The sequence below is a fragment of the Sarcophilus harrisii genome, chromosome 1 (genome assembly GCF_902635505.1).
Source record: "Sarcophilus harrisii chromosome 1, mSarHar1.11, whole genome shotgun sequence".
NCBI lineage: Eukaryota > Metazoa > Chordata > Mammalia > Dasyuromorphia > Dasyuridae > Sarcophilus > Sarcophilus harrisii.
In genome coordinates this window covers 39,872,567-39,900,379 of record NC_045426.1, presented here as the reverse complement: position 1 = coordinate 39,900,379, position 27,813 = coordinate 39,872,567, and the positions used below count along the sequence as shown (strand labels likewise).

General features: G+C 33.6%; 1 protein-coding gene across 1 annotated transcript in view; it reads right to left on the bottom strand.

Annotated features, from left to right (window-relative positions):
- Window positions 1–27,813, bottom strand: part of LOC100915406 (contactin-6) — a 415,511-nt gene that overhangs the window by 220,961 nt on the left and 166,737 nt on the right. The window contains exon 4 of the mRNA XM_023498129.2: window positions 24,630–24,725. Coding sequence (XP_023353897.2) covers window positions 24,630–24,725 — 96 coding nt within the window. The remainder of the gene's footprint in view (window positions 1–24,629; window positions 24,726–27,813) is intronic.

Sequence of the window (27,813 nt, the reverse complement as noted above, 5' to 3'; positions counted from 1 at the left end):
CTGAAAATGTGCGGATCTGTTTTTATTGAACAAGTTTTTCACCAGGAATTCCCCACATTTCTGGAAAGAGTTCATAAAATAAACACATTTTAAAAAAGAGTTCGGGGGGGAGGGTAAAAATTCATTATTGGGTAAAAATTGTTCAAAAAGCTGGAAAGCAGCATGGCAGAAATTGGACATAGACCAATATATCACACCGGTTATCAAAATAAGATCAAAATGGATACATGACCTAAATGTAAAAAGAGATATTACTAGAAAATTTGAAGAACAAAGTATATAGTTGTAATGGACTTGCATGAGTCCCCTATGAAATTTGCCAATCCACTGATCCATAGCTCCTTTGAATACCAAATTAAGAACCTCTGTATACCTGATGAAGACAGATAAGTGGAGTTAATTCATTCTATTCAATTAAAAGAATCCTCTAAAGAAGAGTTGACTTAGGGCTTGAGTAGCTTTTAATACCACCTCTTGATAAAATGTCATAATTGATTCATATTTATTGAAATAAAGTCAATTTCTTGCCCTTATAAGACTGCTTTAGAGGTGAAACACCTTTAGAAACCATGAAATCCGATGCCCTGTTTTTATACATAAGGAAAATTAGAAAGAGTTTAAGTGACTTGCCTGTACATCTAGTAAACAAATGAAGTGGTTATTGAACCCAATTCTTTCAAAGCTAGGTTGTCCTGACTTTAAATCACAATCTCTTCCTCTAGATTTTGGACCTGGATGGAGCAAACACACTAAAAGTCAGGGCAGAGAAAGTTTGTGATATTTATTTGAAGCACTTCCCCCCTTATTCTTGAAAAAAAATCTGTCCTTGAAAAGTGTTTCAATTTGTAGGTGAATTTCTAACATTTTTATTATGACAAGTCAAAAGGAGGACTCAGAGCTGTCTTCCTGCTTCCAACTCAATTTAGTAAACCATTGGCTTAAATTCATCAGTTCTTTCCAATTTCAAAGTGGAGAACTGAGGAGAAATAAGAACATTATGTCCAACATACACCATAAACATAAATTTTTTATGAGTCAGGATTTCTATTTTGTATCCTGACAAAAAAAGTGAACAGGTACATGTTTTGCTTTGCATTTAGAAACAGTATTATTTCATAGTGAAAGCAACTGTAATGATTTTAGTGACAATGAATCAATTCTTCATCTTGTCACTTTTAAATAAAATGTCATGCAAAACTTGGATAACTGACAATAGCCAGGAAAGTCTGTTTATAACAGATTTTCATATTTATCTGGTAGGTTTGGCTAAAAATGTTTTCCACTTACATCTAATATTAACAGGAAAAATGACTCTCTAATTGTTCTCTATAAACTTTTGGAATTAATACTTTAGCTAAAATGGCTCTTCATCCTATGGTAAAACAAGAAAACATACCTTCCACAAAGTTTAGTGCAGAGGACCACAGATAGTGGGGAACCCTGAATGATGTATAAGATCTTTTAGTCCAGTAAAAGGAACCCTGCTGAGATTGTCTGGTTCTGCTCCCTATCTCTTCTAAGGGCTTTCAGTCTTCCTGAGAAGTTAGGGGGTGGTGACAAACTGTTATAATTGAAGCAGAGTGATACTAAGTGGCAAGAGACATTTACACACAATAGCAAGTTGTTTATGTGGTTGTGCATGGCAGCATATAATTAGAGCATACACACTGTGCTATAGTTATGTAAAGTTATTAGGGAATATAAGGTTGATAGAATTTGGAATAAATGGACTCCATGTTTTACCATCCATATGAAATCTTGATCTAAGATCAAGGATTCAGGCTGGTACTGAAATCCTCCAGAGAAGTAGTCTGGCCATTACAATTTAGTAGTCTGGCTTTGTCATTAATTCATTAAAACCCCTTGACCTGTAGCTCTACTCTACAGAAAAGCAGAATTCCAAAAGTGCATTTTAATTTCTTCCCTCGTTTCCAAGAATATGAATAGGTAGGGTTATTATAAATATAAAGAACCAGGCAATCTTTCCCTCTTTAATAAATTGTTCAGAGAAGTGTTTTTTTTCCTGTTACTTCCAAAGAATTTTCTCTTGCAATTAACTCAATCTTTATTTTTATTTGCTAATTAATGCTTTTTCTCTCCTAACACCAAAGTGTGAAGACAACTACACTTGAATCAGATTGATATTTGGCACAGAAATATATTTTATAATAACACTACTCAAAAAGTGGGCCACTTCAATCCATGTTAAAGATTTTAATTCTGTGTCTAGTTTACCAAATGTGTTTTTGGGAAGAGGGGAACAGACAGATGAAGTGAATATTATATGTAATACAATTCAACAAATATTTATGTACTGCCTATCATCTGTAGGATACTTTCCATTCAGACAAAAAAACAAAAATAAAAAAAAAAAAATTAGTTCCTGTCCTCCAAAAGTGTGCATTTTAATTGAGATGAGAGTGGGAGATTAACTTTAATTACTGGGTTTTCATTTGTCCATAAGAGCAAACAACTAACGACTGTGATTTTTTTTTTCCCCTATCCCACTTCATTTTCCATTAAAACAAATAAACTAGTTAAAAGAGAGGCATTTAAGTTCTGTTCACAATGACTATTGGTTCAATTGGTTTGTTTGAACTGAAAATGCAATTTGGTCAAAAAAATCTAAAATACCCTTAGGTCTGCCAAACCTGAATGCCTATTTTATTTTTGACTGAATGGGCCAGCTGTCTGTAATAGGCTTTATAACACCTTTGTCCCCACTAGACCCAGTTTGCCTGAATTTATCTGACACTTAGAATATATTGTCTTTGGAGTAAATGTGGAAACAAATTTATTTTTAGTGTCTTCCCTCACTGTCCAAATTTGCTGGACTTAACCCAACTGAGAGCTTCACTCATTTTTCTGTTCTTAGGTTTCTTTATAGATCATTTGAGAATGCCTTTTATATTTCTTCATTTTTAAGAAAGATTTAAGTATTATTGCTGGAAATAGTCAAAAAGAGAGAAAATATGAGGGGCATAGTAAATTTCAATCATATCCAGTTATAGCTGCATTTTTTTCTTTGTTACTAAAATACATTTGGTATTTTTCTCAACTACCTGAAAAATAAAACAAAAAGTAAAAAAAAAAAGTCATAGTTTACACACACACACACACACACACACACACAAGCACACACGCACAAACACAGTAGTTATATTCACAGAACTTATCAGTTTCTGATAAATCACATTTAATTAACACCTTTTAATTGATCAATTGTTGCTATTTCTAAATTAAACTAACTCTAAGTTTCATGTTGGTGTGGATATGACCTTATATTCTTAAACTGGGATATAGTTCATTTAGATCTTACCAAGATAAAAACCCTGAAGTCTTGCTCTTAGCAAAGTTCCTAAAAATCTATCACCAGATTGGCTATTTGGTGACATAAAATTTTCATCCACATAAATTATCATTAAGAACACTTGGTAAATATTAGTGATTTACAACAATTAAGAAAATGAAAGTATTCAGAGGAAATTGCATACTCTTTAAAGGAAGCATAATTTTAGTTAGAAATCTAATAGTATATATTTTTTAATTTTACTTTTTGTAGGAATTCCATAATTAGTTGTCTAGTTGAATTAAATGAAGGTTTTAGGAACATATTTCCCTCTTCCCTCTTCCTTTAAAATACTGTCTATTAAATAAGCAAAATTGTACCTATGTCCCCAAAACAAAGCCTTTTTTACCTTAATTCTGGAAAATTCTAATATCAACATTTCATAGTCACTAAGACTATGATAAGTTAGAGGCAAAAGTAGACAAGTAGACATGAGGGATTGCAGAGTTATATTGAAGGATGCAGGATAATTATAAATATAGATATCACCTTATAAAATAATTTCCTATATATTTTGATACAGGGGATAGAGGATTCAGCTTATTCTCTTTTTCAAGAATCCTTTTTTTCCAAGATTCAACACCCATAATATCATCAGAGGATTAGACACTTAGAGGTAGAAGGGCTTAAAAGTGTTTTATTCCTATCCCCTCATTTTTTTTCTTTATATATATATATATATATATATATATCTTTTTATTTACAAGATTTATGCTTAAGTAATTTTTCAGTATTGACAGTTGCAAATCCTTTTGTTCCAACTTTTTCCCTTCTTCTTCCCACCCCTTTCCCCAGATGGCAGTTGACCAATACATGTTAAATATGTTAAAGTATAAGTTAAATACAATATATGTATACATGTCCAAACAGTTAATTTGCTGCATAAAAAGAGTTGGACTTTGAAATAGTGTAGAATTAGCCTGTGAAGGAAATCAAAAATGCAGGCAGACAAAAATAAAGGGATTGGGAATGCTATATAGTGGTTCATAGTAATCTCCCAGAGTTCTTTCCCTGGGTATAGCTGGTTAAGTTCATTACTACTCTATTGGAACGGTTTTGGTTCATTTTCATTGTTGGAGAGGGCCACGCCCATCAGAATTGATCATCATATAGTATTGTTGTTGAAATATATAATGATCTTCTGGTCCTGCTCATTTCACTCAGCATCAGTTCATATAACTGTCTGTAGGCCCTTCTGAAATCATCCTGCTGGTCATTTCTTACAGAAAAATAATATTCCATAATATTCATATACCACAATTTATTCAGCCATTCTCCAGTTGATGGGCATCCACTCTGTTTCCAGTTTCCCACCACTACAAAGAGGGCTGCCACAAACATTCCTGCACATAGAGGCCCTTTTCCCTTCTTCAAAATCTCTTTGGGATATAAGCCCAGTAGTAACACTGCTGGGTCAAAGGGTATGCACAGTTTGATAGCTTTTTGAGCATTGCTCAAAAATTGCTCTCCAGAATGGCTGGATGTATTCAAAATTCCACCAACAATGTATCAGTGTCCCAATTTTCCCACATCCCCTCCAGCATTCTGCATTATCCTTCCCTGTTATTCTAACCAATCTGACAGGTGTGTAGTCATATCTCAGAGTTGTCTTAATTTGCATTTCTTTGATTAATAAAGACTTGAAGCATCTTTTCATATGACTAGAAATAGTTTCAACTTCTTCATATCAGAATTGTCTGTTTATATCCTTTGACCATTTATCAATTGGAGAATGGCTTGATTTCTTATAAATTAGAGTCAATTCCCTATATATTTTGGAGATGAGACCTTTATCAGAGTCTTTGACTGTAAAAATGTTTTCCCAGTTTATGCTTCCCTTCTAATCTTGTCTACATTAGTTTTGTTTGTACAAAAACTTTTCAATTTGATATAATCAAATTTTTCTATTTTGTGATCAATAATGATCTCTGATTCTTCTTTGGTCATAAATCCCTTCCTCTTCCACAGGTCTGACAGGTAAACTATCCTATGTTCTTCCAATTTATTTATAATCTCATTCTTTATGCCTAGGTCATGAACCCATTTTGATCTTATCTTGGTGTACAGTGTTAAGTGTGGGTCAATGCCTGGTTTCTGCCATACTAATTTCCAATTTTCCCAACAATTTTTGTCAAACAGTGAGTTCTTATCCCAAAAGCTGGGGTCTTTGGATTTGTCAAACACTAGATTATTAAAGTTATTAGTTGTTTTGTCCTTTGAACCTAATATTGCCCATCAATTGGAGAATGGTTGGGTAAATTGTGGTATATGAATGTTATGGAATATTATTGTTATGTAAGAAATGACCAGCAGGATGAATACAGAGAGGGTTGGAAAGACTTATATGAACTGATGCTAAGTGAAATGAACAGAACCAGGAGATCATTATATACATCAACAACAATACTATATGAGGATGTATTCTGACTCAGTTTCAATTGATCAATTATGGACAGAAATAGCCACACCCAAAGAAAGAACACTGGGAAATGAATGTAAACTGTTTGCATTTTTGTTTTTTTCCCGTGTTATTTTTACCTTCTAAATCCAATTCTTCCTGTGCGACAAGAGAACTGTTCAGTTCTGTACCCATATATTGTATCTAGGATATACTGTGACATATTTAACATGTATAAGACTGCTTGCCATCTAAGGGAGGTGGTGGAGGGAAGGAGGGAGGAGAAAATTTGGAACAGAAATGAGTGCAAGGGATAATGTTGTAAAACATTACCCAGGCATGGGTTCTGTCAATAAAAAGCTATAATTATGAAAAAAAAAAAAACAATAAGAAGACCAACTTAGCTGGATTGTACATGTTCATGCTATTAAAGACTCGAAAATTGGGCTGGAAAAAAAAAAAGAACCTAACCTATTTTACTGATCGCCTAGTCTATTTCTTAGCCAATATCAAATGGTTTTGGTAACTGCTGTTTTATAATATAATTTTAGATCTGGTACAGCTAGGCCCCTTCATTTGATTTTTTTTTCATTTAATCCCTTGAAATTCTTGACCTTTTGTTTTTCCATATGAACTCTGTATTTATTTTTTCTAGGTCATTAAAATGGTTTTTTGGAAGTCTGATTGGTATAGTGCTAAATAAATAGATTAATTTAGGTAGTATTGTCATATTTATTATATTTGCTCTTCCATTCCAAGAGCATTTAATATTTTTCCAATTGGTTAGAACTGACTTTATTTGTGTGGAAAGAGTTTTGTAGCTTTGCTCATATATTTTCTGATTTTCTCTTGGCAGATAGATTCCTAAATATTTTATACTGACAGTAGTTACTTTAAATGTCATTTATTTGTAACTCTAATTGTTGAACCAAGTTCAAGTTGGGTTTAGTGATATATAAGAATACTGATTACTTATATGGGTTTATTTTGTATCCTGCAAATTTGCTAAAGGTGTGGATTATTTCTAATAGCTTTTTAGTAGAATCTCTGGGGTTCTCTAAGTATAACACCATATCATCAGCAAATAGTGATAATTTGGTTTCCTCATTACCTACTCTAATTCCTTTAATTTCTTTCTCAGCTCTTATTGCTAAAGCTAGCAATTCTAATACAATATTGAATAGTAATGGTGATAGAGGGCAACCTTTTTTCACTCCTGATATTCTTGGGAATGATTCCAGTTTATCCCCATTACATATGATGCTTATTGATGGTTTTAAATAGATGCTTCTGGTTATTTTAAGGAAAAGACCATTTATTCCTATATTCTTGAGTGTTTTTAATAGGAATAGATGTTGGATTTTATCAAATGCTTTTTCTGCATCTATTGAGATGATCATATGTTTTTTGTTAATTTGGTTATTAATGTGGTCAATTATACTGATAGTTTTCCTAATATTGTACCAGTCCTGCCTTCCTGGTATAAGTCCTTATGATCATGGTGTATTATCCTGGGGGTGATTTTCTGTAATCTTTTTGCTAATATCTTGTTTAAGATTTTAGCATCAATATTCATTAGGGAGGTTGGTCTATAATTTTCTTTTTCTGTTTTCAACCTACTTGGTTTAGGTATCAGTACTATGTCTGTGTCATAAAAGTAATTTGGTAGGACTCCTTCATTCCCTATTTTTTCAAATAGTTTATATAGCATTGGGGCTAATTGTTCTTTACATGTTTGGTAGAATTCACATGTAAATCCACCTGGTCCTGGGGATTTTTTCCTAGGGAGTTGATTAATAGCTTGTTCTATTTCTTTTTCTGAGATGGGACTATTTAAGCAACTATTTAAGCAATTTACTTCCTCCTCTGTTAATCTAGGATGCCTATATTTTTGGAGGTAGTCATCCATTTCACTTAAGTTATCAAATTTATTCGCATAAAGTTAGGCAAAGTAACTCATTATTATTGCTCTAATTTCCTTTTCATTGGTGGAAAGTTCCCCCTTTTCATTTTTAAGATCAACAATTTGATTTTCCTCTTTCCTTTTTCTAATCAGATTTACCAAAGGTTTATCTCTTTTATTTTTTTTTTTCACAAAAACAACTCAGTTTTATTTATTAATTCAATAGTTTTTTTTTTTTTTACTTTCGATATTGTTAATTTCTCCTTTTAATTTTAGAATTTCAAGTTTATTATTTGATTGGGGGGGGTTAATTTGGTCTTTTTCTAGCTTTTTAAGTTGTAAGCCCAATTCATTGATCTTCTCTTCCTCTATTTTATTCAAGTAAGCCTCATCATCATTCAATTACACTATGGGTTAAATAGAGTGATGAGGAATGAACTTTAACTTTTTTATCTACCATATGTAAAATTGTTTCATTGAGGAAAGAAAAAAAAAAGCTTCTCCTCATTTATATCAGCAAATAATATGAAGAGGCAGTTTTTAAAATTAGAAAAAAAATTATAAATAACCATTTGAAAAAGAGTTCATAATCACATATAATTAGATCACTAGATTAAAAATATCTCCAAGGTATCGATAAGGTTCATTGTTGATAAGAATCTGAGAAAAGCAAGCCAGTTAATTCACTACTGATAACAGCCATGGATTAGTCCTACTAGTGGAGAAAACAATATGGAATTATATAATGAAAGTTTGAAAATAATCATACACCTAGACTTGTGTTTCCCATTAGTTTCTAACCTTAAAGGGATTGTTAAGAAGAAAGAAAGAAAGAAAGAAAGAGAGAAAGAAAGAAAGAAAGAAAGAAAGAAAGAAAGAAAGAAAGATCACTACTACTGACATGAAAATCTTGATAGCAGCACTATTTTTAATGGTAAAAATCTAGACACAAACTATGTGCTTCTAAATTAGAGAATGACCCCTGACTTAGATAGAATATTAATAAGATTCATCATGATGGATTATCATGAAGAATGATAAACAATGAAATGTTATAAAATATATGGTTCTTATTAAATGATGCTAAGTAAACAAAGAAGTAGTATATATGCATGTGTGTATATATTTTGGTAGAGGACCTGAAAGAAAAAAAATATTGTTCATTAAAAAGTATTTTAAATATTGTAAAAGCAAGAATCCTTTTTCATTTAACAAATGGTAGAGTTATGCTTTTCTAAGTTCATTTTCATCTTTTGTCCAATTTTTATCTATACCTCTCATACTCCATTGTTAAAATCATTCCACAACTCTTTCAAGAATTCTTTTTGGGCCTGAGACTAATTTACATTTTACTTTGGGGCTGTGGATGCAACACTTTTGAGTTTGTTGCTTTTTTTTTTTAATTTGTGTTACACAACTTTCTATCATACTTTCTATGATGAAAAATTATTTATTCTTTGCTCATTTTTTCCATCAAATTTCATATTTTTTTTAACTTTATATTGCAATTGGTTTCTGTTACCATTGTAGTTTGAAGTTTTAGGTTTATTTTTTGGTAGCTATTTTCAGAACTAGTTCTTGGGATCTGTATGCTTCTGGTTCTTCCAAAGTGATATGATTTTATTTTTTATTGCAGTAAGTTTAATTGTTTTTAATAGATATTGCTTTATGAATACACATTATGAAAGAAAAATCAAAGTAAAAAGGAAAAACCATGGGAGATATAAAAAAAACAGAAAAAAAGAATAGTATGTGTTGATTCACATTCATTCCTCTTAGTTTTTTTTTTTTTTTTCAGGTGACCTTTTCTGTCCAAAGTCCATTGGAATTGTTTTAGATCACTGCATTAATGAGAACAACCAAGCCTTTCACAGTTGATCATCATGCATTCTGGCTGTTATTGTGAACAATATATTCCTGTTTCTGCTTGTTTCACTCAGCATCAGTTCATGTAAATCTTTCAAGGCCTTTCTACAATCAGCTTGCTTTGTCATTTTTAATAGATAAATAATATTCCATTATCTTCATGTATGACACCATGTTCAGCCATTCCCCAATTGGTGGGCATACACCATTTTTTTTCTATTCCAATTTTCTATCCCCATTTTTTTGCTACTACAAAAAGAGCTGCTACAAACATTTTTGCACATGTGGGTCCTTTTCCTTTCTTTAGGATTTCCTTGGGATATAGACCCATATTGGACATAATTCCATTGCTTTATAGAAACAATTCACATTTCACAACTCCACTAATAATGCCTTAATGTATCAGTTTTCCCACATCCCCTCCAACATATATCATTATCTTTTTCCTGTCATCTTATCCAATCTGAATGATGTGAGGAGGTACCTCACAAATGTTTTAATTTGCATTTCTCTAATCAATAGTGAATTAGAGAATTTTCATATAACTATAGATGACTCTAATTTCATCATCTGCAAATTGTCAATTAATATCATTTGACCATTTATTGATTGGGCAATGATTTGTATTCTTATAAATTTGACACAATTCATTATATATTTAAGAAATGAAAACTTTATCAGAAATACTGGCAGTAAGGATTTTATCCAGCTTTGTACTTCCTTTTTAATCTTGTTTCTGTTGTTCTTGTTTGTGCAAAAACTTTTTTAATTTAATGTAATCAAAATTGTTCATTTTGACGTTTATAGAGTTCTCTACTTCTTTTTGGTCATAGATGCCTCCCTTTTCCAAAGATCAGATAGGTAAATTATCCCTTTCTCTTCTAATTTGTTTATGTTATCATCCTTCATGTCCAAATCATATACCTATTTTGGGCTTATTTTGATATAGAGTGTGAGATATATGTCTCTGCCAAGTTTTTGACATAATGTTTTCCAGTTTTCCCAGCAAGTGATCTCTTATTCTAGAAGCTGGAGTTTGGAGTTTATCAAATACTAGATTGATATAGGCCGTGATTATTTTGTTGTTTGTATCTGATCTCTTCTACTGATCTACCACTCTATTTCTTAGTCAGTACATAATGGGTTTGATGACAGCTGCTATATAAAATAGTTTTAAGTTTGGTGCTGCTAAGGCAACATCCCTTGTACTTTTTTATTTTCATCAATTCCCTTGATTTTCTTGATCTTTTGTTCTTGAAGATGAATTCTGTTGTTCTTTGTCTAATTCTATAAAATAATGTTATAGCAGTTTCATTGGTATGGCACTAAACAAGTAGACTAATTTAGGTCAAATTGTCATTTTTATTATATTAGGTTGGCCTCGCCATGAACAATTGATATTTTCCCAATCGTTTAGATTTGATTGTATTTGTCTAAGAAGAGTTTTGTTATTGTATTCCTATAGTTTTTGGGTTTGTTTTTGCAGGTAGACTCCGAGTATTTCATTTTGTCTATGGCATTTTTAAATGGTATTTTTCCATCTGTTACTGATGAGCTTTATCAGTAATTTACAGAAATGCTGATGATTTGTGTAGTTTTGTTTTATACTAAATTTTGCTAATTTTTAAAAAACTATTTTACTAAATTTTACTAAAGCTATAAATTGTGTATAAATATAAAATTACTAAAGCTATATAATTATTTTCTAGGACTTTCTAAGTATCTCATGATATCATCTGCAAAGAGTGTAGTTTTATTTCTTCATTGCCTATGCTAATTTCTCTCCTTTTTCTTTTCTTTTCTTAAGGTTCAAGCCAACTCTTCTAGTAGGATGTTGAATAATAGTGGTGATAATGGGCAACCTTTTTCACTCCTGATTTTATTGGGAATGCATTCAGCATCTGTCATTAAAAATGATGCTTCTTATTTTAAGGAAAGTGCCCTTTATCCCTTTGATTTCAAGTGTTTTAATAGGAATAGGTATTATATTTTGTCAAAAGCTTTTTATGCATCTATTAAGATTATCATTTGATTTCTGTTGGTTTTGTTATTGATATGGCTTATTATAGTAACAGTTTTCCTGATATTGAACCAGTCCCACATTCCTGGTATAAAATTCCATTTGCCCTGTTCTAGTTTCTTTTTTTTTTTTTTTACTTGAAGCTTTTTATTTTCAAGACATATGTATGGACAATTTTTCAACATTAATACTTGCAAAACCTTATGTTTCAATTTTCCTTTCCTTTACCCCATTCCATCCCTCCCATAGATGGCAAATATTCCAATGTATGTTAAATGTGGTAGAAATATATATATGAAATCCAATATAGGCATACATATTTATATAATTATCTTGCTGCACAAGAAAAATCAAATCAAACAGGAAAATATGAGAAAGAAAATAAAATGCAAGCAAAGAACAAAAAAGAATGAAAATGCTATGTTGTGATCCACAGTCAGTTCTTTTACTCCTCTCTCTGGGTATAGATGGCTCTCTTCATCACAAGATCATTGGAACTGGTCTGAATCATGTCATTATTGAAGAGAGCCTCCAACCAGAATCGATCATCATATAATTTTCTTTTTGTCGTGTACAATCATCTCCTGGTTCTGCTCATTTCACTTAGCATCACTTCATGTAAGTCTCTTCAGGCTTCTCTGAAATCATCCTGCTGATCATTTCTTACAGAACAATAGTATTCCATAATATTCATATACCATAAGTTATTCATCCATTCTCCAACTGATGGACATCCACTCAGTTTCCAGTTTCTTGCCACTACAAAAAGGCTGCAACAAACATTTTTTTGTACATGTTGGTCCTTTTCCCTACTTTAAGTTCTCTTTGGGATATAAGCCCAGTAAAAACACTGCTGTATCAAAGAGTATGATATTTTGATAACTTTGGACATAGTTCCAAATCTGTCTCCAGAATGATTGGATCCATTCACAATTCCATCAACAATGTATTAGTGTCCCAGTTTTCCCATATTGCCTATAACATTCGTCATTAGCTTTTCCTGTCACCTTAACCAATTTGAGAAGTGTGTAGTGCTACCTCAGAGTTAATTTGCATTTCTCTGATGAAAAATGATTTAGAGCATTTTTTCATGTGATTACAAATAGTTTTAATTTCTTCATTTGAATATTGTCTGTTCATATCCTTTGATCATTTATCAATTGGAGAATGGCTTGAATTATTTTAAATTTGAGTCAGTTCTCTATATATTTTAGAGGCTTATATGTAAAAATGTTTTGCCAGTTTATTGGTTCCCTTCTAATCTTGGTCTGCATTAGTTTTGTTTATATAAAACCTTTTTTAATTTAATGTAATAAAAATTATTTATTTGGTGTTCAATAATGAGTTCCAGTTCATTTTTTGATCACAAATCCTTCCTTCTGCACAGATCTGAGAGTTAAACTATTCTATGTTCTTCTAATTTGCTTATAATATCACCCTTTATTTATAAATAATGAACCCATTTTGGTTTTTATGCCCTAATATATGGTCAATTTTTGTATAGATTCCATGAATCACTTACAAAAAGTAAATTATTTTATGTCTCCTTTCAATTTTCTACAAAGATCTATCATATGTAACATTTCTAAAATTTAATTTACCTCTTTAACTTCTTTCTTACTTATTTTGTGGTTTGATTTATCTATTTCTGAGAGAGCAAGGTTGAGATCCCCCACTAGTATAGTTTTGCTGTCTATTTCTTCTTTCAGTTCTCTTAACTTCTTTAGGAATTTGGACACTATACCTCTTTATGCATATATGATCAATATTGATATTGTTTCATTATCTATGGTACCCTTTAGTAAAATATAATTTCCTTCTTTATCCCTTTTAATTAAACCTATCTTTGCTTTTACTTGATCTGAGATCAGAATTGCTACCCCTGCTCTTTTTTTTTTTTTCACCTGAAGCATAATGGATTCTGCTTTAGTCCTTTACCTTTACTCTGTATGTATCACTATGCTTTAAATGTGTTTCTTGTAAACAACATATTGTAGGATTCTGGCTTTTAATTCAGTTTGCTATCCACTTCCATTTTATAGGAGAGTTCATCCCATTCACATTCACAGGTAAAATAACTAAATCTGTATTTCATGACATCTTATTTAACCTGTTATGCTTTTTTTCTCTTTCCTTTCTTCCCTCCTCCTCAGTATTTTGTTTTTGATGACCATGTTCCTCAAACAGCCCTCCCCCTTTAGAGCTCATCATGCTTTTTTACCTTTTTCATAATACTTCTGTTTTCCTTCTATTAGTCTTTACCTTTTTTTTTTTTTTTCATTTACTTCTCACTCTGCCCTACCACCCACTGTGTTGTCTCTGAGAGAAGCATCAAATCTGGAACGTACCCCTCTCTTGGTCTATGTTGCTTTCTGAATTAGTAATATCTATAATCAGAAAACCAGATTCCCCCCCCCCACCTTTCTCTAAAAAACTGGGAATTTGATTAGTCTTCTTGAATCTATCTTCCATACCCATAGACCTACATGCGATAACTGTCAACAACTTCTAACAACCCTTTTTACCATTGAGGAAAGGGAGCAGATCTACCACGAAAGTCTAAAAGTAGTGTTGGGGCCAGGAGGGGGCTCTGTGGAAGAACACAGAGATCAGCTTGAGGACTCTTTCTTATTTATGTGCCCATACCGTGATCCCAACACTACTGTGGGCTGTGCTTCCCTTAACATTTACTATCACTACCTCCTCCTAGGTCTCAAGGCAGTGACCTGCAAGTCTACTAATCTTTTAAAGGTCTCTGAAGTCCTCCAGAGTTCCCAGGAATCTGAATATTGCCTTTGTAAGTCAGTTCACCCCTGACATCTGGAAAAAAACTCCAGAAGTAGGAAGGGTTTGAAGTTATATGTCCCAAATACTTGAGCTTGTTGAGAAAGTTTTAATACTAAGCACTCATTCAGTGACAAAAATAACACCTTGCCAAGGTCTTAGTCAGCACCACCTATGGACCATGAAATAATCATGGCATGCAGAAATCTAGACCCATACTGAGAAAGGACCAATGCACATATTGCAAGAAGGAAGGGCATTGGAAAACTGAATGCCCAAACAAGCCGGGCCAGGCTAAGGTTCCCATGCTTCTGAAGTGAGGTGACAGAAGGGGCCCTGATTCCTTTTCCCTTGACCCCCAGAAACCAAGGGTTAAAGCTACCGTTGGGGATCACATTCTTGTGGTATCAATGCTGCTCATTCTGTTCTCAGTAAGCCCTTAGGACCCCCCCCCCCTTTTTTTTTTCAAGCCACTCCTGTCCAGGGAGCCACAGATCAGGTCACCATGTGCCCATGGAGCCACTCTGAACCAAGTGTCAACTTGGGCCATGTAACTGTCACCTATTTCTTCCTTGTAATGCTTGATTGCTCCTACCCCCTTCTAGGGATAGGGACCTCCTTTAAAAACTCCAGGTACCCATTTCCTTCAGAAATGGGAAGGCCTCCCTAAAGTTTCCACCTACTTCTTCCCAGCCCTGCAAGCCCTACACCTTCCTCCATTCTCTGAATATCTTATCCATGAAGCTTCTGTCTCAGGAAATTCTCCCTATCTGCCTGCTTTATTTTCTGATTTTCCATCTTCATGGGCACCACTCCATGATTGTGGTTCTGTGGTTTTAGCTACTGCTCTCTTGTCTCTTTCCAAAATTATCCTATACCAGAGAACACTTGAAAGAGGATCATGGTCGCCATTCATTGTCTTTGGCAGGCTGGGATTCTTGTCTCTTATGAATCCCCATGGAATACCTCCTTTCTTCCAGTTCAAAAGCCAGGCACCTCTGATTACAAGTCAGTTTAGGATCTTCATGAAGTAAATAAATATGTGGAAACTATACACTCCACTCTCCTTAGCCTGCTTTCTGCTGATTACATATACAGTACTGGATCTCAAAGATGGCTTCTTTTCCAGTCTACTTGCTCCAGCTAGTCAATCCCTATTTGCTTTCAAGTGGTTTGAACCTGATTAATGGTTTTCAGATCAATTGACCTAGGGTTTTTAGAATTCCTCACCCTCTCTCTGATGAATCCCTACACAAGGACCTAAAACCTTTTGAGGCCTCAAATCCTGACTGCTCTCTTGTTCAATATGTTGATGACCTCCTCTAAAAATCCTCCACTGAATCTCTGCCTCAAAGCCACTCACTCTCTTCTCTCACTAATAAAACATTTAGGTTACTGGGTATCCAGCAAGAAGTTTCAGGTCTGTCAACCCCATATAACCTACCTTAGATATCTTCTCAGTAGGGCTAAGATGTCTCTGTCCTCAGCCAGAAATGAGGCCATTTTAACTATTCCTACCCTGATCACTAAAAGCAAGTCCCAGTGTTCTTAGGCTCTATCGGATATTGCAGATGCTAGATTCTGGGCTTTGAAGAGCTTTTTTCGGACACTATTGGTTCTAGTCCATTACTCTAGACTCCTATTGCACATCTTCCTTTGACAATCTCAAGGATGATTTAGTCTTTTCCCCTGCTTTGGTCCTTCCTGACATCACCAAGCCTGTCCACTGTTTTGTTGTGGAAGCTAAGGTAATAGCAATAGTGTCCTCACTCTGGTATTGCCCTGTAGTCTACCTATCCTGTCACCTTAGGTTGGCCCCCTTGCTTCCCTGCTGTTGTGGCCACTGTCCTTCTCATTTATGCGGCAGACAAACAGAGCCCATGCCTGGGTAGTTTTTTTGTTTGTTTGTTTGTTTGTTTTTTTTACAACATTATCCCTTGCACTCACTTCTGTTCCAACTTCTTCTCTCCCTCCCTTCACCCCCTCCCCCAGATGGCAAGCAGTCCTATACAAGTTAAATATGACACACTGTATCCTAGATACAATATATGTGTGCAAAACCTAAAAGTTCACTTGTTGCACAGGAAGAATTGGATTCAGAAGGTAAAAATAACCCGGGAAGAAAGACAAAAATGCAAGCAGTTTACATTCATTTCCCAGTGTTCTTTCTTTGGGTGTAGCTGTTTCTGTCCATCCTTGATCAATTGAAACGGACAAGACTGCATTTCTTAACCCTGCCACTCTTCTTCCCAACTCCACCCCTGCAAAAGCCCCCATCCATGACTGCCTACAAGTCTTGGATGAAATTCTGGCTACTCTCCCAGAACTCTCTGATTCTCCCATCTTCAGGCCAGACATAATCCTTTTCACAAATGGTAGCACTTCTACGGGAAATATCACTTGGAGGGCTGGGGCTTCAGTGGTGGATTCTCCTTCCCTGTGTGTTCTCTGGCCCTCCACCTTTCCCCCAGATTTGCTGGCCCTGAAAGTTGAGCTGGTGGCGCTTGCCCTGTCTCTCCAACTCTCTGTAGACTTTGCTGCAAACATCTTCACTGACAGTGGGTATGCCTTTTCCACTGGTGTTATCCACACCCTTTATCAAGAGCTGCCAATTCCTAACCTCCTCCGGGAAAGATATTAAGAATAAGGAGGAGAGCCTTGCCCTCCTGAAATCTATTTGGCTCTCCTCCCCACTAGCTAATCTTCACTGCCCTGGGTATCAGGCCAGGGACTCTCCTGAAGCCATTGGTAACCTAGTGACAGACACAGAAGCCCCCCATGCAGCCATTCTTCCCTGTCTATCTCCATTCTTCCCTAATCCTTTACCCTTGTTTTTGCCTCTGCTCCCTGTCTACTACCCCTGCGATGATTCCTTCACCAAAACAAAAGTGGGGATAAGGGATCAAGAAGGTTGGTGGTTTTTCCCAGATGGGAGGATCCTCATCCCAGAAGCACCTGGGAGAATGTTAGTAAAACATTTTACCAGACAACTCACACAAGGATGAAAAAATTGGCTCTATTCCTTAGGGACAAGTATCTAATTTCCCAGCTACATAACTCCTTGCAAAGCACTGTTGCAAGGTCTGCAACATGTGCTCAAATAAACGCAAAGTAGAAAAAACAGCCCACATTGAGATTAGTTTGAGGGGACAACAGTTGGAGGAGACATGGAAAGGGGACTTCACAGAAGTTAAATCTCAGGCAGCAGATTACAAGTATCTCCTGGATTTTGTTGATACCTTTTTAAGGTGGGTAGAAGCCTTCCCTACTAAACATGAAATAGATTTAGTAGTAACCAAAAAAAATCCTAAATTAACTCCTTTCTCTGTTCTTCCTGCCAGTTGGGCTCAGCTCAGACAGTGGACCAGTGTTCATGGCAAAAGCATCTCAGGGATTGTCCAAAACCATTGGATGTGAATGGAAGCTATGCTGTGAATACAGGCCTTAGAGCTCAGGCCAAATAGAAAGAACCAATCAGACCCTAAAGAAGTTATAAAATTGGTCTTAGAAATGAAAGAAAATTGGATTTCACTTCTCTCTCTTGCCCTGATGTCACTTAGGTGCACCCCCAATCGTACTGGATTTTCTCCTTTTGAAACCATGTATGGGTGGCCTCTTCCCATCTTCCCCATTCTTCGGGAAGAATTACAGACTGAAGCTATTAATTCTTCCTTGATTAAGTTCCTACAGTGGTTGCAAAGCAAACTCCAGAAAACTGTCCATGGCATCTTATCTGTGTCCCCATCTTATCCTATCTACTCCTTTCAACTCTGGGACACAGTCCTTGTCAAAAAAAATTCACATCTTTGAGGCTTCAGCCTACTTGGAAGGGACCCCATATGTCTGTGTGTTAACCTGATCACACCAAGTGCAGTTAAAGTGAACTGCATCCCTCTGTGGCTATACCACACACAAGTTGACATATGCAAATGGAAATCTGAATCTAGACCCGATCCCCTCAAATTAATACTTCCTTGTGTTTCTTCCTAGTACTATTGTTCCCTCTGACTATCCAACTCCCAAGCATCTAAAGGAAAGAATACTTGGACTATAAAGAAAGGCGATCAAACACTTTGGACCTTCTGAGTGGAGGAAAGCAACTGGAACCAAGAACAGGATGTCTAGGGATAGTCACGTCTTCCTCTTGGATCTCTGCTCCCTCTTTCCTGATGCCCAATCCTTTAATAATGGTGGGTGCAGCTCTGCTTCAAATGCAAGAGCCATTCAAATAAAGAAGGGTTACTACCTATGTGCTGGCTTTTTTATAGGAGATACTACTTGCCTCTACCCATCCCAATATTATTGCCCCTGGATTAAGTTGTGCTTCTGCTTCTTATGTCATGGATCTCTGGGAGCCCTGGAAAAGGGCCCATCAATTACTGCTGATCATTTCTTACTACCCCAAAAAATGGCAGTCCCCTGTAAACTATGAGGTTGTCTCTTGCAATCCTCTTTATAAAACTGCCAACCCCTGCTCTTGATAAGGTTTTAACTACTAACATATGTTTCTGTATCTTCCTGCTTATACAATTAACACTGCCAGTTGCTGTTCCCACTCATTTATCTGAGACCCCCAAACCTTTACTACCCTTTTCCTCTCCAACTATGTTCTTAGTTTGCTCTCAGTAACTCCAAGTCAGACAATGAGCCTGACTGTTGGCTTTGCATGAATGCCCAGCCCTCCTATTATGTAGGACTAGCCCTCCCTGAAAAGATCCCCAGCTCTTCTATTCCCAATTTCTTTCTATTTTGAGATGCAGAGGGGCTTCATTTTGTCAGACTATTCAGAAGCTTGTTGTAGAGGGCCAGGAGGTAAGAATCTGTTGCAGGTCTTGCACTTTGTAGTAACTTGGCACACCAACCTCCCTCTTCTTATGAAATAGTGGAGACAGGATTGTTAATTAATAATGCTTAGAAATCTAGAGACTGAAGCTAAATGTAAAACAGTAGTTTTATTATTGTATAGTAATACAATGAATCAAAGGCTTACTTTTGATATTAGGACAGAACAAACAGCCCACAATGGAGACTAAAGACATTTGGGAGAAAGGTATTCCAGGACATTGATATGATAAGTTTACTCTAATGTGTATCTCAACTATTTACATCTCTATCTAAATAACTAAAATTAGGGCTTAATCATTTACATCTCAGTAGATTGTGCTTGTTCCATTTTGTTTCAAGTCTATAAGCATTGGAGACTTGTTTTCATGTGGTTTTTGAGGGAAACTTCACTCTTATCCTGGTGTGATAGACATTTCCTACCTTTTTCTTTTAAAAAAAAAAAAAAAAAAAAAAAAAAAAAAACTGACCTTCATACGCCTCTGCTTAAAAATATTTCCCTTTCTATCACAGCTTGAAGTTTCACTATTGGCAATTCATAGCTATAGATCTTAAAGAGTGTCCTATTACAAATTGAGATGAATGAACATTAATCCCCACTAGGTAGATAAAGCAACTAATTAGCCTAATCAATGAAACTATACTAATTGTTTCCCATGTATAATCATTAATAAATCAAGGCCTTGAAAAAATGGGAAAAAAAGAAAACAGAAGAATATAAGAAAGGCATTCAAAGAAGTTAGAAGGTGACCACAGGCATATTTTGTGTGTGTGCATGCATGTGTGCATGTGTGTGTGTTCAAATTTCACTGCTTTATGTAGAAACAGCCTAGATTTTTATATTTTCAATTCTCTCTTTTTTGTTTTCTTTTCTTATTTCTGGTTATATATGTGCACTAGTTGTTTTCTCAATACACATTTCTGTATTAACTATGGTGGGAGAGAAAAATCAGAACAAAAGGAACAAACCATGAGGGAAGAAAAATAAAAAAAAGTATACATAGCATGTGTTATTTACATTCAGTCTCCGTAGTTCTCTGTCTGGATATAGATAGTGTTTTCTATCCAAAGTTTACATTAAATTGCATTATATCATTGAACTGCTGAGAAGAATCAAGTCTTTAATAGTTCATCATTGCACAGTTTTGTTTTGCTGTCTAAAATGTATTTCTGATTCTACTCATTTCACTTAGCATCAGTTCATGTAAATCTACTGAAGTCTTTTCAAAATCAGCTTCTTCATAATTTTTATAGAACAATAATATTCCACTAATTTCATATGCCATAACTAGTTCAGCCATTCCTCAACTGATGGGCATCTACTCATTTTCCAATTATTTGCCACTACAAAAAGAGCTGGTACAAACGTATATAGCTTAGATTCTTAATATCATACCAACTATCTCACTTGGAGTTCATCAAACAGATCATTTTATTTTTCTTCCTTCCTTCTTTCCTTTCTTCTTTCCTTTTTATCCCTTAATTCTTTCTTCCTTCTCTCCCATCCTCCTTCTCTTCCTCCCTCCCTTCTTTCCTCCTTTCCTTCTTTACTTCCTTCCTTCTTTTCTTTTTCTCTCTTTTCTTTTTTATTTAATTTTTGTTGCTATTCTATATTTTGAAATATATTGGTTACTTTGTTTAAATGAGGAAGGAAAGAAGATGAAAAAGAAATAGCACATTAATAAATGTTTTTAAAAGTATCTGTTTAAAAGTGTCTAATGGTAGGCACCGTGCTAAGCACTGGGGAACAAAGAGGGAGTGAAAACAGAAAACATGTCTTCAAGGAAACTACAATCTAATAAGGTATAGAGGAGGGACCAAGATTAAAGCAATTATATACATAAAAGATGTAGACAATATTAATGGGAAATAATGTCCAAGAAAGCCAAAAGTGAGTATTAGGAGTAGGATCAGGAAATAGTCAAAATTAGTCAGCCTTTGAGTGTTTATAAGAAGCAAAGATAAGTGGAAAGGATGTAGTCGGTATTATTTATGGAGTCTTTCATCTGTCTAAAGGTCATGTGAATGGTACCCAAAGAATTATAAAACTGCACCAAAATATTTCCCTAATACACTTTGTATAAATATATCCACCTATTCCAATACAGTTCATGGTATGAAGAGTAATTGGGGGAAAATAGCTACTTTTTCCAAGCTGTTTAGATTTTGTTCTCTTAGAAATGCAAATTAAGACAACTCTGTGATGCTACTACACACCTCTCAGATTGTCTAAGATGAAAAGAAAAGACAATGACAAATGTTGGAAGAAATGTAAGAAAACTGGAACACTAATACACTGTTGGTGGAACTGTGAAATGATCCAGTCATTCTGGAGAGCAATTTGGGACAATGCTCAAGAAGTTATCAAATTGTGCATTCTCCTTGGTCCAGTAGTGTTTCTATCGGGCCTATATCCCAAAGAGATCTTAAAGGAAGGAAAGGAATCCTCATGTGCAAAAATGTTTCTGGCAGCCCTTTTTATAATATCAAGAAACTGGAAAGTGAGTGGATGCCCATCAATTGGAGAATGGTTGAATAAGATATAGTATATGAATGTTATGGAACATTATTGTTCTACAAGAAATGATCAGGAGTATGATTTTAGAGAGGCCTGGAGAGATTTACACGAAATGGTGCTAAATGAAATGAGCAGAACCAGGAGATCATTGTACACAGAAACATCAATATTATAGAATGATCAATTCTGATGAATGTGATGCCAGTTTCAATGATCTTGTGATGAAGAGAACTATCTACACTGAGAGAGAGCACTGTGGGAACTGAATGTGCATCATAACATTACATTCTTACTCTTTTTGGTATTGGTCACTTGCATTTTGTCTTCTTACTCATTTTTCCTTTTTGATCTGATTTTTCTTGTGCAACAAGAGAATTGTATAAATATGTTTACACATATTTAACATAGATTTTAACTTGTATAAAATATATTGGATTACTTGACATTTAGGGAAGGGAATGGGGGAAGGAGGAGAAAATCTGAAACACAAAGCTATGCAAGGGTCAATGTTGAAAAATTATCTGTGTATACATTTTGAAAATAAAAAGCTTTTAAAAAAATTGTTCTCCTATATACTGAAGTATATATATATATATATATATATATATATATATATATATATATATATAAATTCATATATATATATAAATTCACATATATATATATAAATTCATATAATTTTATGAATTTAGTATAAATATAAGATTCATGTTTTTATTTAAAGTTATCAAGGGAAAGAAAAAAGACTTTCCCTGGTTCAATGGTTCAGTTAATATATGTCACTTATAGAACGTTAAAATATTTCATATTTCTTTTATCCTTGACAATTTTGTTTATACTAAAAAAAAGATGAAAATAAAATTATATTTGTTCAAAGATTTAGGACCAATGTCAGCAAAATATGATATAATATGGTTGATAACATGTACTGAAATATAAATTTTGCCAATGATGTCTTTTAAAATTATGATATCTCTAAATCATATGTTCTATTGTTTAAAAAGGTAAAGATTGGTCTTTTGTTTCAATGTTCTGTAATATAGCTAGTATGATAATGAGTTATTGAAGGATGATGTGGGAAGAAATACAGTTCTACACTGACATTGCAGAGTTTTCTAATGTCATAAATTTATTCAGAAATTTAAAATGAAAGGACTTTCCTTGTTTAAAGTTTCTTTTTTTTCCCACTTTGTTGACTTCCCACTTAATTAATTTACTTTCAGCTCTGGTATGCTCCAATAATAATTTTATAATAGTTTGAACAAGAAAAATTATGATGGGAAAACTTTTTTATCATCTCAAACTTCATAAAAAGCAATTATTTAAAATTATGGGAAATTAGTATATTCAACATAATATTTTATTTCTATACTAATGATATCTGACATTAATATTGTTTTTTACTGGCATCATTTTATTTGAGCCACAAAAGTAATGAATTCTGCCACACAGGTACTACAAGTTCCACAGATAACCAAAATGAGGATCAGAGAGAATTAATGATTTGTCCATATAGAGGTTGGAAGTAAATTAAGCTTCTTCTTCTTATCCCATATATTTTGCCTTCTGCCTACTACCACTTCCTTGTCTCTTTCCATCTTCTATGATATTGCATCTTGGACTTTCAGAATCTATGGTCCTAATCACAATTAAAGCTAGTTCACTAATCTAACAAACTCTCAATCTCTGTTCCTAATATTTTGGTTAATGATTAAGTGAATATGAAGTGTCTCAATATAACTAGATGATTCTAGGACTTAGATTGTGTTTATTATCTTTTCATTTCAGGGGTATATCCATTCAGATCATCTCTACCACTGTGAATATCCAGATTAAAAATTGCTTCCCTGTATTCTATTTTTCTATTATTTGTTTTCTTATCCTTTTGGTTTGTAAGGTTCTTGAGAAGTGATATTGCACCCACCTTGTATTTGGATGCCCATCACTCAACCCAGTGGCTTGATATAAGTGTTAAATAATTATTTTCTCACTGTCTACTATTCATTTATTTATTAATTCGTTTAATTATTCCTGACATCAAGGCCTTTGATATCATTTATAAAGCCTCACATGAATCTATATGTGTAAACATAATTATTTATATAAATATATATGTATCTATTTGTGTATGTGTGTGTATATATATATACATATATACATAAACACATTTGATTATGAATTCTTTTAGAACATGATTTTTTTTCACATCTTTTGTGCCTTGCTACTTAATAATTACTTGGAAATTTTGTATTGGCTTGAACTTATTTAACTAAGATCACTTCCACATGAATTTCACATGACTAGGTTGCTTAAAATATTCCCAAAGATACTATGAAATTAATGATATTAGTAAAGGCATCATGATCTGATCCCAGAAACACTTAGTAAATCCAGTTCCAAAAAATGATAGAAAATTAAGCATTGTTTCAAGGGTACACACTGTGTCATGATTCAATATATTTTGGGTCCTTGAGAAAATTCAAGCAAATGTAACTGGAGTCTACAAAATAAACTATGTAAAATTACATTAATCTTTGATAGTCCCTACCATGGAAACTTACATATGCTGCCTTATTTTCCCCTTGTTTATATAAAATTTAACTAACAAGCCTTTGGATGTATTGATAATGTTTTCTAGGTTTTCTTCTAGCAAGTAGTCAAAACATCTCTATGAAAATGTATGTTATTTAATTATATATTTTTTTAAGTCAGTTATGAAAACATTCTATCTCAAGGCAAATTTAAACATGAAGATTGATTGCAATGTTTCAAAATAAACTTTGTATGTGTAAGGTGATGATGAATAATCTCTGATTGTTCTGATGGTTTTATGATTATATGGCATTATTATTATTTTATTCAAGCCTACTATTTTAATTCTGTACTTTGCATACCTGTTAGCAAAGTTAATGGAGTGAACAGTTAATGGAATGAAATATCTCAACATACCTCCAAAGAATGGTGGTGGGCCACAGAGGAGAACCACACCTTGACCTGCCAGGACAGAAACAGTACTTCTTGTTTTGGTTTCAAAGTTTTCAATATCTTAATAGACAAAAAGAGAAACAAAATAATATTTAGAATTAATATTATGAAGGAAAAAAAACACAATAATACTTTACCCTACTTCCTGTATTTCATGGGCATTCAATGGAAAAATAAGGAAATACATCTTTTATATTAGAATATCTTCATTATGAATTATTCTTGACAAATATTGCTATCATTTTTACAAAAGCTAATTCAAATAATAAAATCATTGTTATATTTGCTGATATTACTAATTGCTTGTTTACTCTTAGTCCACTATGCAACTAATCAAGGGAGTCTCTAAATAAAAACATGTAGCTATATTCCCAACCCAGAAGGGCAATTTAAAATTAGTTTGTTTCCTAAAACATATATTAATACTTTTTAGATTGATAGTTTAAATCTATGTTTGTATGTGTGTGTTTGTGGGTGTGTGTGCGTGTGTGTGTATTTTATTCCAATGTGTGTGTGTGGGTGTGGATGTATTTTCAGAAAAGACTAACTCAAGCATAGCACATAGACTGCCAAAAAGATTAGTAAATAATATGGCTGACTGAAGAAAGTGTAACATCTCATTAGGGAAAGTAGAAAGTGTAACATCTCATTAGGGAAGGTAGGTATTGTAGTGAATAGAATTCTGGAACTGGAGTCAGAAAAAAATCAGCTTCCTTAGTCCAAATCTGGTCTCAGCTACTTACTGTCTATGTAGCCCTGGACAAGTCACTTAATTCAACTTACCTCAGTTTCCTACTACATAAAATGAGCTGGACAAGGAAATAGTAACCCACTCCAGTATTTGTGAATAACACCTCAAACAATGTCACCAAGAGTCACACATGACGGAAATAACTGAACAAACAGCATTGTAAAAGGTGAAGGTCAGGAGGAAGCATATTTTAGATATAATATTCCCAAGTCTGGACAAATTTTAGAGGTGAAAGATGAAATGTTTTATATGTGCAATAAGGTGAACTCTAGTTTGGTGGTATCAAAAGAAAAAAAAAAGTGAAATTGAGAATGAAGTGTAATAATCTTAGAAATGTAAGTTGGGGCCAGATTTTGAAGACTTTAAAATGTCAAAATGTTTATGTATGATACTAAAGGGACAAGAAGACACTTGGTTTCATTAAACAAAATAGTGGTACTGTCAGATCTATGCTTCAGGAAAGTTACTTAGACTGTGTAGAAGATGGATTGTAGTCTTTATGAAGTAGGGTCGCCAATTAATTACAGCAGTATTGCAAAAGCTCAGGAAAGAGATGATGACAGCCTGGATTAAATGGAGACAGATTTAAGATGTTTTATTTAAAAATTTCCATCTGGAGGAGAGACAGAGAGAAATACAGAGAGCCAGATCCATAGAGACAGAGACAGAGAGAAACAGAGAGACAGGGAGAGAGAATACAGAGAAAGAGAAATAGATATGGACAAATATATAGACATACAGAAAAGAGAGAGACAGACGCAGACACAGAGAGACAAAGAGACAAAGATAGAAAAAGAGACAGAGAAAGACACAGATACACAGAAACAGAGAGAGATAGAGATAGTTGGAGACAGAGAAAGAGATAAAGAGAGAATACTGTGTGTGTGTGTGTGTGTGTGTGTGTGTGCGCGCGTGTGTGTGTGTGTGTGTGTGTCTGAAGACAATGAAAAGACTATTAGATTTTTTGATATCAGCAAACCAGAGTTCCATATCCTATCTGTGGCTTTAGTAATTTTTTTATTTATTTGGAAATATTCATTTAACTTCTCTGGGCTTTAGGAAAATCTATAAAAAATATTATATGATATATGGGTTTTGAGAGGGAAAGGGAAATTACACATTTATGAATATCCACAGATTCTTGGCATATATTTGCATTACTTGGTGTTCAGAAACAGAAACTCTTTAAAGTAGGCAGAGCTATTCCTATGAGTCCAAGTACTTATTTTATTAATGGACAAATTGAAATTCAGAAGGGTTAATATGACAAAGATCATACAATTAATAAGGAAGAATTCAAAATATTATGTCTTGATTCTGTCTATACTACTTTCTTTTGCATTAAGCCATACTGTTTCCACATATGACTACTTTTTTATTAGCCTAATAAACAGCATTGGTTCTTTTATGTAACAGTCAAATTAATGAAAATAATACACTGTGTCTATTTCATTTACTAATGGCCATTAAGCATGTGTAAGGTTTTTAAACTAAAAGAAATCATTAAATTGTCACTATTCCCCTAATAGTCATAAAAACAAAAACATCACAAAGAAATAATGAGAAATGGAATGATTCTATACAATTAAGAAACTACAGATCACATTTTCTAAATATTGCTTTGTTAATGTCTTTCACTCCTATTAACATCAATTATATTTTCAATGTCAAAAAAAATGTTCTAACGTTCTTTGGGTAAGACTCTAATAACTGTCTATATACTGTCAAATATTCTTAAAGAGTATTTAATAGTAATATAATTCTAAAGGTTTTATTATAACAAGAGTTTCTAGGACATAGTAGGAAATCATATGTTCTCATGAATCACAAAAGTCTCTAGCTTACACGGTTGTCGGGGAAACCCCTAATGTAATTCTTTTACAAACACAGATCATGAACCAAATAACTTTGTAATTTCCCAAGTAACATAAATTTTTCTAGAACTTTACAAAGAACAAATTTTAACCTGTTCTTTTCATTGTAGGTCCAATACTTTATTCACTAAGCCATACTAAATCTGTCATTTTATCTAGTTTTTAAATCTTGGTTTATATGTTAACACATTTTTCTCAAGTATATTTTATTGGCATATTTTTATTCTTATATTTCCTAATATATTACTACTCTTCCAGAGAGACATGCATTTCAACAAAAAATAAAAAAGGTAGAAAAAAACATATTTAAATAATTGATAATGTTCATCCATATTTGTCTACCTCTACAAACAAGAGAGTGAGATGATTTCACATATATTTCATTTGAGGTTAATACTGGGCATAATAATTGAAAAGACATTTACTTTCATTTGGTTCATTGTTGTTATACTTTTAATTATGTCATTGTTGTAATTGTATACATTATTTTTCCTTGTTCTATTTTATTTTTTCACCAGTTCAT